At 32.4% G+C, this 14197-nt stretch overlaps 1 protein-coding gene across 2 annotated transcripts in view; it reads right to left on the bottom strand.

Annotated features, from left to right (window-relative positions):
* The window catches only part of XPR1 (xenotropic and polytropic retrovirus receptor 1), a 138923-nt gene that overhangs the window by 15325 nt on the left and 109401 nt on the right, over positions 1–14197 (bottom strand). For both annotated transcript variants that reach the window (XM_033092752.1, XM_033092751.1), the window contains exon 12: positions 2751–2917. In XM_033092752.1, coding sequence (XP_032948643.1) covers positions 2751–2917 — 167 coding nt within the window. The remainder of the gene's footprint in view (positions 1–2750; positions 2918–14197) is intronic.

The raw sequence follows: 14197 nt of genomic DNA, 5'->3' as shown, positions 1-14197 counted from the left end.
TGAGATGACATTCTAATATGTACGTGATACGCTAATGAGTCAATAGCTAATATTAGAAATGAACAGATTTATTAACTGTGCTATTTCAATCTGCTTTACCCTGTATTTGAAAGAGGTTTTGCCTTGCTTTCTGATTTCAGTAAATGAAATGAAGCTTGGATTTCACAAACAGGGTCGAATTTAAGGAATGTTCCATTTTTACATGGGGAAAATAGCACTCAACTAACCAATTCTTCCAGGTACTAGTACCCAGTATTTAGTAGTCCAGTTTTACCTACACAAGTCTGGTTTAAATATATGTTTTTAAAGGTTGTGACATCTTAGAAACTAGAACTGCTACGTATTATGCCATAGAATTCATTTTATTTTTAAGAAGTTTTAACAAAGGACTACTCATGTTAGAAGGGTAGCAACAACAAAAAAGTGTGTGAATGTATAATATTCAATGTCACCTTCTTTTCCAATTCTGTAGACAAACATTTTCAAAATTTGTAGCTGTTTATCCTAGTATTTATCCTCCCTGTTCTAAATAATGTGTATATTGCTATATTTTGATTAATCAATTTTAGATATTATCCACTATGATCATTATGATACATTTGTATGAAGATTTTAACACATCAACATACCTCCCTGTTCCCTTCACCATCCATGCAATATAGTGACAATGCAATTTTTGGATAAACTCACATTCAGTAAATTATTATTAGGCTTCAGTGAAGAACTGCAATTTCACATGCATTTAAGAGTCAGTCTTAAGCTGACCCACAGTTGACTGACATAGGAGCTGATGTTACCAAAAATGTGGAAGTCTTTTGGGAAGAATACACTTAACTTGAGGTCAAGAAACACAAAAAAGTTGTTTTAATATGGAAATAAAAATGCTTCTTGGACCTGGGTGTGGTGCTCGATATTATGCACTGTTAATTCCTAGGGACTGATTTTAAGGTTTTTATAATGTGTTCTTAATTTTTAAATGAAGCTCCACTGGATTTCACAAATAGTTTCTTCCCTTTTCAAGTAGAATGAATTTTATTCCAATATTTTCCTTTTTAAAATTGAAATTTGTGGCAATCCAGCAGAACATTTTTGCCATAAGTTTGCAAATTATAAAGTAGGAAAGCATATACTTTATTTTCTAGGGCCATGAAAAAATATAATAATAAGGAAACTGATTGAGTCTATTCACTAATTTTATTACATAGAAAGCAGTAAGTTAGAACTATTTAAAAGGAGGAATGGATTAACATTTATATAAAGATACAAACAGTTCATCTAAACAATCAGCATAATAAGAAATAAATGTATTCTCTCTCTAGTAAGGCAAGAACAATATAAGGAGCAAGAAGGCACACACATTTGGTGAGTGCAAAAGGACCATTCTTACCTGAGCTCATGTCTGCTCTCTGACTTGTGCATACCGTTACTGATATTCTTTTCAAATAAGATGTATGAAGATTATGTCCACTGTCCTGGGCATAAATTCTAAATCTGCACATTAGGATTACTGCTATAGCTTACATAAAAAAGATCACTGTCAATGGATATCCCCTGTTCTGCCTTCATTTGCTTATCTGAAGTTACCTTACAAATCATTCTTTGTATACACTCTCTTATCATATATACCTTCAAAACTCACACTTGAAAACAGCCTTCCTTATGCACCAATTGAATATTATACATTCACATACTTTTTAAAGTACCATTTTGAGGTACTGGTTACATTCTGACATAGTATAAAATATTAGTGACTCAATCTGTACTCCCCGCCTCCTCACAGAATTTTAGGACTGGAGAAGGACCAAGAGTTACAACATCTTGCCTTATAGAAGAGAATACACTGCAGTCTGTTTGCCTAGTTAGTGAGTGAGCTGGGACTAGAATTCGCTTATCAGGATTTCCAGTTCATTGTTTAATTTCTGTCAATATCTGAATAAAGACACTCTTGGTCTTTTGACTTTTTAATTCAGCCTCTCTCATCTTTTTATTCATACATAGATTAAAAATCCTAAACTAATTCCTAAGGAATTATCCACATATTTTCAGACTAAACTGGCACTTTTAACAAAAGCTGGGTGAAATAAATGGAAGCCGCTCTCTTGATGCACTCAAGCAGTCAGGCACTCCCTTTCCTTGTGCACTGCTCGTTGAGGCAAGTATTTATACATTCATCTCACAAACATTAAATCTACTACACGCAGGGCGGTGAGGGATATGGATACCTAAACAGACAATTGTAATGCAATGTGATAACTGCTATAATGGCAGTTTGTATAGGGTAAAATGGGATTAGGATGAATAGCTAAATATGCTTGGAGAAGTAAAAAGGCTTTTTTAGAGAAAATAATACTAAAACTGACTTTTAAAAGGGAGGAACAGGAGTTTGCAAGGCAAAGGGGAGAGAGAGCATTTGAGTGGAGGGAACTGCCATGTTCAAAAATAAATTAAAAATTATGGTAAGCTACTCATTCCTCTATTTTAGTCTTTATTACATTGTATTGTAATCTGTTTAGAATATAATATAGTTCATAGCCTAAGAACCAGAATTTTGTTTTGTTTTTATTTTCTATAGTGCCCAGCATATAGTAAACACCTGATACATTTTTTTGCTGACTGACCTAGTATTTTTGGAATTGTTTTTTCTATTTATATTATATTGGGACTGGGTATATGTCATACTAGTATTTAGCTGGTGGTACACCTGAGTTTTGTTTTTTGTTTTTTTAAACAAACACAAACACTGTACATACTTTTTGGGGGTATACAATCTCTTCCCGGAGGAAGGTGTTTTCTCCTGCGTTCTTATCAAAGAGACCCCAGTCCATCTTCAGATCCCAGATAAGGGTATAACAGGAACTGATGATACAAAAGACAATCCACAGGTAAAAGAATACCCTGGTGTCTGAGTGCTCTCGTTCTGAAGAAAGAAAGGGAAAGGGAAAATTACTAGATTTAAGTAAAATTCTTCATTAAATGAAACTAATTGAAGAACAGATTCTTTATACAGCTCCATAAAGGAAGATTTTAAATAAATCTCCCTAGTAGGATCATTGTCTCACAAAGGTTAAATAATAAATCTGATTCTCCTGAAGTCCAAAGCAATCATCAAACATTTATCAAATACATACAATTTGTACAAAAGTGCATTTCAAGTTCTAGAGGCTCTATGCTGAATATATAAATATCCAAATAATTGCGATGGAGGCTTTTAATATTACAAAGATGTCATTTTAATTTTTGCCATCAGGTGGCAGCTTAGGGCCAAATTGAAAAAGAAAAAAAAAAAAAAGAAACACCACTAACAAGGAATGTACTGCAACTGCTTCAAGAAATTCTTGGATTGTTTATTTACTTTAGAACATTTCCTTTATACACTTGAATCCTGTCAATATTTGTTGTGACAGTGATCAGCTAATTTTAATTCTAGAGAAAATACCAGAAAGCAACCAACTGATGAGGAATTGATCCTTAAGAACATGTAGTAAAGCAAATTTCTCAAATCAAAGCAAAGCACGCTATTTTCCTCTTATAGAAGTTGTTTATTGATACAAAGACCTAATGTGACTTTATGCTGGGAACACTATAAAGTGTACTAAATCAGAAGAATAAAATAATTTGCAAATGTAGTTATACAATTTACTCTTAAGTGCATCATATATTCTCTAATGAAATTCTTCTTTGTTAAGTTCGAGAGTCATCATGATGTTATTTGTGCTCTCCCATCCAAGTACTAACCAGGCCCTACCCTGCTTCGCTTCTGAGATCAGACGAGACCATTTGTGTTCTCTAGGTGCAGGATATAGGTATATAACTACTAATATGGTCCTAAATCATCAGGACAAAAGGTACAAATCACCTAATTTAAAAAAAAAAAAGTTTAAATTTTGTTTAGTTTCCCAAAGGCATAGAAAGAATGTACATGCATTATCCATAATTCTTCCTATTAAAATAAACATGTTTATTAATCATTTTTAGGAATTAAAATTTTAGGAAGTACTTACACCGTGGTATTGAAGTGTTAAGTACAGTATGATTCAAAGGAACCCTTTGGAAATTTATAATATAGTAAGTAAAACAACTATTCGTTATTGATAATAAGTTTGAGTTCAAAATGAATTATAAACGAAGTATTATGAGAACATCAAAGAGAATGGGAATGTTTCCAAAGTAGGAAATAAGAGGAAGTAGCATTTGAGTTATTTCTAGAAGGATAAATAAATAGTGTTGCAAAAGTCCAGCAGATGAGGCACGGCCATTCAAAACTGAAGGAAAATAATAAAAAAGCATGAGGGTGGGAAAGTGCAAAGTGTGTTTGAGAAGCTGAAAGTAATCTAAATCTAGTGTGGGTGAAATACAGAGGCTGTATGGGAATGGGTACGATTTGAAATGAGGCCGGAAAAGACATTTTGTGTCTGGCTGTGGAATGCCTTCTTGGGCCGTAGGGTCAGATCTGTATTTTAGAAAAATAACTAGTTGGTAGGTTGCTTGCATTAGAATTATAGTTAGTTTGTTAAAAAACACAGACATCTCGGAGCTCCAGTGTTGTGTAAGTCAGCTCGTACCAGCTCATGAGAGCCACCTGTTAAACTTTCAAAAACTTTGTAAGCTGGTTGTTAAACACAGTCATTACTAAAAATTAAATTACATAAACTTAGAATTAATTATTATTAAAAACAAAGGTAATAAAAACTCAAAATTCACCACTTTCTAATTATTTTAGTATTATTTTACTAAATTCTATTTTACTATTATTTTACTAAATTCTGGTATTATTCTTTTCAGTTATGTATGTTTATTGTATTTGTATGAAGGAAATACTATACAATACTATACATCTTTTCCCAACATTCAATGTTATCATCTTAGTAGCTTGAAACTGGCTATGGTGGAAGTATTTACACCACGGAAATCAGCAAACACTGCAAATCTGTGCCCTGTATCCCCACTCCCACTAGAGAGCTGGTTTGTTAAACATATACACTATCATATGACTGTTCAGCTTCTTCTCTTGGAAAGTCAGTGGTAGGGAACAGAAAAAAGTATTTTTTAAATAGTCCACAAGTAATTCTACTGAGCAGTCAAGCTTTGATATAAACACATTTTCAGGTTTAAATTATTTCCACAAAAACTTTTTTTCATCAAAAGCAAATTGGGTTGAATATTTATACTACAACATTGTGCCATATGAATCATCAACTTAAAAGGCCTAACAAAATATTTCTTACTATATAGGTCTAGTTGGATGTATTCTGACATACCTTTTATTTGATTCTATAGATAGATACAAGGTCTAGCTGAATAGTATAGTTCAATTATTAGCATCATGGTTGCAATAAAAAAACCTATTACTCATCTACTATAGTTTGCATGGAATAAAGCAAATTTAGCAACTTAATAAAATTTACACTCTTCTCATATTTTCAAAACAAGATCATCACAAAGAAGTAAAGACAAGTGACTGAGCTGTAAATTATATCTGCAACTCTCTTTTAACTGAATATTTACTATGTGCCAAGTAATTTACATATATCTCATTTAGTTTAGTCAATAATAAGCTACCATTTTGTTTGCTAGAAAAGATAATAAAATGAGAATACAGTAATAGATATTCAGCAAGAGGTAAAAAAATGTGTATTTCTCACGTAAGTATAGGTAAAATCAAGTCTTATTACTGAAAGCTTACTTTCTTTCCTAATTACTAAAATCACTGAATTCAAATTATTATGTAAAAGGAGATTATGGGGGGAAAATAAAAAAGAAATTAATAATGAAACTAAAAGTAATATGCTAATTTTCTTTTATTTTTCTTAGATTTTAAATACAAGTCCTATCCTTTAATTCTTAAAATGGTACAGTGGGTCAAGCGCCTCCCTCCTTTCTAAGCCCATATTATTTCTATAAAATTTCTACGAAACATACACAAAGACTTAATACTGACTTTTAAAAAACCAAATATTTTAACCGAATATTTTGGAATAAGTAATGTTTTATCAAACAATGATTAGCATACACCTGGTCTACATATGCTACGTTTTGGTCTCTTTAATTATTACCCTTATTTGATCTTTCCCAACTCCCAAATGAGAAGTGCTTCTACTCTAAATCATCGGCGTTCATTGGTATTCAGGGGATGTACTGGAAAAATATTGTCACTTTAGGCAATCAATTATATCTAATTCTCTCCTGGCTAACTCTGGTAGCCTACTTTAATGATGTGCAGAATCACAGAAAATCAAGTCATTGCTATTCTACCCTAAGCTTCTAGTACACACCTGCCATGTTAGAAGCATAACTCATAAGGGACGTATTTATGGTAATGACATCTAGTGAATCTAAAACAAATAAAAATAAGGTTAGACTTTTATACCTATACCCATCATAGGAAGGATAAAGCAAAATACATAACACGTCAGGAAAAGTGCTTAAGAAAGAAACCACAAAAATTACACATGAAAATCATCCTGAACCATATTTCAGGGACGATATTTTAAAAAGGAAAAAAGTGGCACTGTGTGAAGGTAAAGTAAATAGTCTTATTTTCAGCCAAAACCTTTCTCCTCTGATAATAGTTTACTAGTTTTTAATTTGAAATTAGGTAAGAAAATAAAATAGGCTAGACATTGCTGTAAAAGCCCTAAACCTATATAGGAAACCTGAGTTATAAATGATTTTGGCATCTAGCAAATCCTAGTTCTACTGCTATTACGTAAAAAAATCAAACTACTGAATTATGAGATTAATATGGTTCTCTGAAAATTAATGAATATAGATACTTCCCTTATCTTTAGTGTGTATTAATTAATACATGAGGTCTCATGTATTACCACTTCTCCGGTGATTATCATATTTATCCTCAGGGCAGGCAAGACAGACATTACTATTCCCATTTTATAGTTAAGGAAGCTGAAGCTCAGAGAGACAGTCAATAAGTGGAGGATAACTGGATTTGAACTTAGAAGATCTGGGTTTGAATCCAGACTTGGTCTCTGCAACTCTGTGATTATAGGAAATTCATAATCTTAAAATGATTGAGACAAAAATGGAAGTCATTAGGTCTAAGGATAAATGAGAAACTTAGAAACAGGAATTTTTATCCAAGGAACATTTTTGTACTAGATAGCATTGTTTCTCTAAGCCCATCCCATCTCAACTCTAAAATGAAAAAACAGTTCCACAAAACTATGACGTAATAAAATTAGAAATATTTCTAAGGCATAAAAATAGAATTTAAAACTATACACATATTATTTCATACTACATATAAAATAGTGTTTGTAGAAAAAGACAGAAGTACTATCCCTATTGAGAGAAATAAAATTATTAAAGGGATTTACTTTTAATTTTATATATTTCTGTATTATTTGAATTTTATTTTTACAAGGTGGTGATATTTTATAAATGATTTAAATAAGCCTTTAATATTGCTATATTGTTTTTGTAATAAAAAAGAAAAATAGTACACAGAAATTCATTTATTCATTCAACAAATGTTTACTAAATGTCCACGATAAACTGCACTATTTATTATATAGTTACAATGCTTAAGTTTCAACTTGAAAGAAAAATTTGTTTACTTCTATATTAAACATACATATGCAGACTGTCTATTGGCTAACCAGGTATATTTTAGAGAATGGGGATGTACTGAAGTACTATTAAAGACTAAGAGTAAAAGAGGAGAGATAATAAAATAAAGAAAAACATAATGTGTAAGTACAATTGTGTAACTGCAAAGAAGAAGAATCAATAAACTAGGATTTCAGGAAAGGGAACAGCCAGGAAAATCTTCCTGGAGAAGGTGCTTCCTGAGTCCAGCTTTGAAAGCTAACAATCTTTAGTTAAACAGGTTTATGAGGCTGAGAGAGCCTTATAAGAGTAGAAACCATTCACTCATTCATTTAATAAATGAGCACCGACTATATACCAGATATTATTCTAGGTATCAGGCACACAGTAGTGAATCTTACTCACTAGTGGGGAAATTTCCTGACCCAATGAAGTTTTCTACTTGGCTGGTGTAGACAATTATCAGATATGCAAATAAACAGGATGATTTTGAACAGTGAAAAGTACCATGAAGAAAACAGAATATGGTGACACAATTGAGACTGGCAGAATTCCTTTAGATAGTGGTCACACAGAGACGGTCTCTAAGTTGACATCTGAGTAATGTGAAGGAGCAAGCCTCATTAAAAGCTGGAGGAAGAGCTATATATATAATATTACATGTTCTAGGAACCATATTTTAAATATTAAAAAGAAACATGTAAATTAATTTTAATAATATAGTTTATTTAATGTAATATATCTAAAATACTGTTTTAATATATATATTCAATATAAAATTATTAATGAGATCTTGACACTTTTTTTCACACTAAAGTATTCAAAATCCAGTTTGTACTTCACACTTCCAGCACACCTCCATATAGACGAGGCCCATTTCAAGGGCTCCCTAGCTACATGTAGTTAGTAACTACATTACTGAATAATGCAATCCTAGATACTATAGGGGAGAATGAGCTTGAGGAATGAAGACTGGAAGTAGTGTACTAATGAGAAGGCTGTTTTAGTAGCCAGTGAGATATAATGAGGACTAGAATTGAATGGAAGTATAAGGTATAAAGAGATCAGGCAAAATCTGGGAGATGTTTAGGAACTAAAATTGGCAGGAATTGAATTGTGAAGGTGAGATAAAGGGTAGAGTCAAGGATGACTCCTAGTTTTTACCTGGGTGACTGGGTGGGGTAGTGTCATGAAATGAAAGAAAATATGGGGCCTGAAAAAAGCATAGGGGATAAAATGAGTTTAGATTTAAACATGTTTGAGGTACCTATGAGACATCAAGGTAGAAAATGACCAAGAAAAAAAATAAGTTTGAGATAGATTTGGGAGGCATATATGTCTAGACAGTGGTTGAAACCATTTTGAGACAATCAAAATAATATAAGCTTCTTCAGATCAATATCCCTCATGAATACATATACAAAAATCCTTAACAAGATATTAGCAAATAGAATTCAGCAATATATAAAAAGAATTATACACCAAACCAAGTGGGGTTAATTTCAGAGATGCAAGGCTAGGTCAATATTCAAAAATCAATAATGTAATTCACCATATTAGTGGGCTAAAGCTTAGGAAAGAAGTCACAGGATCATATCAAAAGATTTAGAAAAAGCATTTTAAAAAATTCAACATCCATTCATGATACAAAAAACTATCTCAGAAAAACAGGACTAGAGGAGAACTTCCTTAACTTGATAAAGCTTCCTCAACAAAAAACCTACAGCATTAGCTGAGGAAGTTTTATTTGTTATACTTAATGAGGAAAAACTGAATGCTTTCCCCCTAAGATTGGTAACAAGGCAAGGATATGTGTTCTCAACATAGTACTGGAAGCTTGAGCCAGCACAATAAGGTAAAGAAAGGAAATAAAAGGCACAGAAAATGGAAATGAAGAAATGAAACTGTCCCTATTTGTAGATGACATGATTATCTATGTAGATAATCCCAAAAAATAGGCCCCCCCAACCAAAACCCTTATAATGAATGAGTTCAACATGATTACAGGATGTAAGATAAACGTACAAAAATCAATTCCATTTCTATGTACTAGCAATGAACACACAAACACCAAACATGTAACAATACAATACCATCCTTTACAATCACTCAAAAATATATAAAAGACTTGTAACTGAAAAACACAAACTGTTGATGAAAAAGTTTAATAAATGAAGAGAGATAACATGTTCATGGACTGCGAGACTCAACACAGTAAAAATGTCAATTCTCCCTAAACTGATATACAGGTTTTATGCAATTCTTATCAAAACTGCAGCAAGACTTTTTGTAGATACAGACAATATTATTCTAAAATGTATATAGAAAGGCAAAAGAATTTGAATAGCTAAAACAATTTTGAAAAAGAATAATGAAGTCAGAGGAATTAGTCTACTCAATTTCAAGACTTATTATACAGCTATAGTAATCAAGATGGTACGTAATTGGCAAAGTATAGAGATATAGATTACTGGAACAGAATAGAGAGCCCAGAAATAGACCCACACAATATGCCCAACTGTTTTTTTGACAAAGGAACAAAAGCAATTTAATAGAGGAAAGGCAGCCCTTTCAACAAAAGGTGCTGGAGCAATTGGACATACATAGGCAAAAATATGAACCTCAACCTGTCTTACATCATATACAAAAATTAACTCAAAATGGATCACAAATTTAAATGTAAGACATAAAACTATAACATTCTTAGAAAAAAACAGAAAACCTACAGATCTAGGGCTAGGCAAAGAGTTCTTAGATTTGAAACAAAAGGAATGATCCATAAAAGGAAAAACTGATAAGCCTGACTTCATCAAAATTCAAAACTTTTGGTTTGTGAAAGACCTTGTTAAGAAGATGAAAAGACAAGCCACTGATTGGGAGAATAATATTCACAAATATTATCCAAAATACAAATAACTTTTAAAACAACAATAAAACAAATAACCCAATTAAAAAATGATCAAGAGGTTTGAACAGACATCTTACTAAAGAAGATACACAGATGGCAAATAACCATAGGAAAAGATATTCAACCTCACATGTCATTAGGGAACTGCAAATTAAAACAGCAATGAGATACCATTACATACTTATTAGAGTAGCTCAAATCCAAAAAAAATGACAACACCAAATGCTGCCAAGGACGTGGAGCAACAGGTACTCTCATTGCTGGTCAGAATGCAACATAGTACAGCCACTTTAGGAGATAGTCTGGCAGTGTCTTACAAAGCTAACATATTCTTACCGTAAGATCTAGCAATTGTACCCCTAGGTTAAGTTGAAAAATTATGACCACACAAAAATCAGCATATAGACATTTACATTTGGGTGATTTATAATCACCCAAAATGGGAAGCAACGAAGATGTCCTTTAGCAGGTGAATGGATGAACAAACTGGTATATCCATATAACGGAATATTATGCAGCAATAAAAAGAAGTGCTCCATCAAGTACAAAAAGACATCAGATAAACCTTAAATGTCTATTCCTAAGTGAAAAAAGACAGTCGAAAAAGGCTACATACTGTATGGTTCCAACCATATGACATTTTGGAAAAGGCAAATCTAGAGATAATAAAAATATCAGTAGTTGCCCAGAGGAAGGAAGAGGCGATGACCAGGTAAAGCACAGGAGACTTTTAGGATAATGATGAAACTATTCTGTATGAAACTGCAATGGTGGAAACATATCATTATGTATTTGTCCAAACCCATATGGACAAATGGGTTTCACACAACACAAAGAGTGTATCTTAATGTAAACTAGGGACTATAGTTAATAATAATCTATCAATATTGTTAATTGCATCACACTAATGAATTATAAAATGCACCACACTAATGAAAGAGTTTAATTGTAGGGAAAATTGTGTGTGACAGTGGGGTGGGTTGAGGGGTGGGTATATGGAACTCTATGTATTATCTGCTCAATTACTCTGTAAATCTAAAACTGTACTAAAAAAAAAATCAAACCTATTAACCATTATTTTAAAAAAGGCAAGCTGAAGACTGGGATAAAATATTTGTAAATATTACCCAACAAGGGGTTAGTATCTAAAATGATAAAGAACTCTATAAACTCTACAATATAAAAAACCACAAACAACCCAATTAGAGAATGAGCTAAAGACATAAATAGACAATTCACTGAAGAGGATACACGCATTGCAAATAAGCATTTGAAAAGAAGTTCAACAATATTAAAGCCATGATGAGATATCACTACACACCTATCTGGATGGCTTAAATAAAAAATAGTGACATCATAAAACGCTAGTGAGGAGGCGGAGAAACAAGATCACTGATGATGAGAATATAAAATGGTACAGCCACTCTTAAAATAGTTTGGCAGGTTTTTTTTTTTTTTTTTTTTTTTTTTAACTAAACATGCAGCTAACATACTACCCAGCAATTGTACTCTTGGGCATTTATCACAGAGAAATGATAATTTATGTTCACCAAAACCCTGTACATGAATGCTTATAGCAGCTATATTCATAATAGCTTGAAATTAGAAACAACACAAGTGTCATTCAATGGGTGACTGGTTAAACTATGGTACATCCATCCTTACCATAGAATACTACTCAGCAACAAAAAGGAACAAACTATTCATTTATGCAAAAACCTCAATGAGTCTCCAGAGAATTATGCTGAGTGGAAAAACCACCACCACAACAAAAAAACAGATCTCAAATGGTTACAGGACAATATGATACCATTTATACAAAATTCTTGAAATAGCAAAATTATTAAATGGAGAACATATTAATAGTTGCCAGAAGTTAGGGAGAAAGTGGGGGCAGTAAGGAAGATACAAAGGAAATTTAATTTATTTAAAGCTATAATATTTGTAAAGCAATTTAAGGTGAAATATAAATGGGATTGCTAATTAATATTTATAAAATTATTTAAAATTAACACAATGCCAAGTATATAAAATCTACTCAGGAAATAACTGTCAAAGTCAAATTAATAATCAGAAGCAAACAACATCTTACATTTGATTTTATGGCATCAGCAAGCTTGAAGCCAATATTGACAAATAATAAATTCTAAAATAATTGATTTCTTGTGTGATACAATAATCTATTTCTTGTCTGCATTAAGCTAAAGAAATTAAGCAGAATATCAAATTTCAAAAGGGCTAAAGATTTGAGCTACTTTCAATAGTAAGCCACAAATAAAAACTTTATCTAAATGGTGTAAAAAATTTTTGTGTATGTCTTTAAAAAATTTTAACAGAAGTTTCCCTAGAGAATTTTTAAAAAGTGTTTCTATCATAGTATAACAAGACTAAAATTTGGAAATTCATGCATATCAGCCTATTATCAGGGAAGAAACAGGATAACAAACTGGCCATACCCCAGAAAGGAAACACTTCAGGACTATGTGTGCTCACTCAAAACAATGACATGACTATTTGCACTGAAGAAAGGCACTGGACTACTGCTGAGGAATCCTCATTAGGGGACACAGCGCCCCTTACAGAATGTTAAACAGGAAGGGTATCTAGCAGGGATCTGGGCACTGGACAACAACGAGCAAACAGAAAAGAACTCAGCTTTTAAGTCAGCAGAGAATCCCTCTTTCCCCAAGTATTTTAAAAAGTGAAATAGCAAATGCTTGATGCTGACAAAAAACTGAAAATGTGAAATATAAAGGATTTTTTAAAAGTTTTTTTCTTCTATATATTCAGAGAATAGCAAAGAGCAAAATCCACTAAGAATTTATGAATATTTTACAATGTTAGAAACTGCAAATGAAAAACAGAAAATCCAGTGAAATCAATGGGTTAGAAATGACAACACAATGGCTTCTTCTATTACTCTACCTCCCACGAGCTTTTCCTTGTCAAAGCCAAGAAACCTCAAGGACACACAAAAACCATTTAAAACACTTTCCTGTCTCTTCCAATCCCAATTTCAACAAAAAACTTGTAGGAGTTGGCATCAAATTTAGGCTTATAATGAAATGTAAATTCTTAAAATATGGAGACTGGCTGCCAGCTACTCTCCTTTGTTTCTAAAATCAACGAAGGAAAATAAAAATATACTGAAATGTTTAAAATGTGTTTCCTTCTTACTGTTACAAGTGAAGGCTATTTGCAGTATTACCATATTTAGTTTCCCTAAAATGGGCCTAAACCACCTCTCTCACCTTTTAAAAAGTGACTCTAGGTCCAGAGCTAACTCTTGAGCTTCTATTTTTACAAATCATGCAGATAACACAAGACATAACCTTTGTAAATATCTTGAAAATGTCCCCAATAATGCTGTTACTACGAAAACTCTTGCAGGCCTATTACTCTGAAAAGACTCAGATCCGTGAGTCTGAACGAGGTTACTTCACCATCTTTTATTCTTCCCCTCATAAAATTTATCCTTTTTAATTAGCACGTACATGTCCAATAGAAAAAGATCTACTCTGTAGCAACTACAAAGAGTGTTTTTCTTTAATTTTAGGGATATAACTAAGATATATAACCAACGGTCCTTCTAAAAAACGCTTGTTTTTTTAAAAAATTGACTGTGGGCACATGAATCAAGTTCAGTGAGTAAACATCTGTGTTATCAGAACAAAAAGCCAAAAACATTCCTTATTGACACTTGCCCCATACAAGCCCCCCCAC

This window comes from Rhinolophus ferrumequinum, chromosome 22, assembly GCF_004115265.2.
Source record: "Rhinolophus ferrumequinum isolate MPI-CBG mRhiFer1 chromosome 22, mRhiFer1_v1.p, whole genome shotgun sequence".
Lineage (NCBI taxonomy): Eukaryota > Metazoa > Chordata > Mammalia > Chiroptera > Rhinolophidae > Rhinolophus > Rhinolophus ferrumequinum.
The sequence above is the reverse complement of the archived record's forward strand: the minus strand, read 5'-3'. Positions and strand labels throughout refer to the sequence as shown.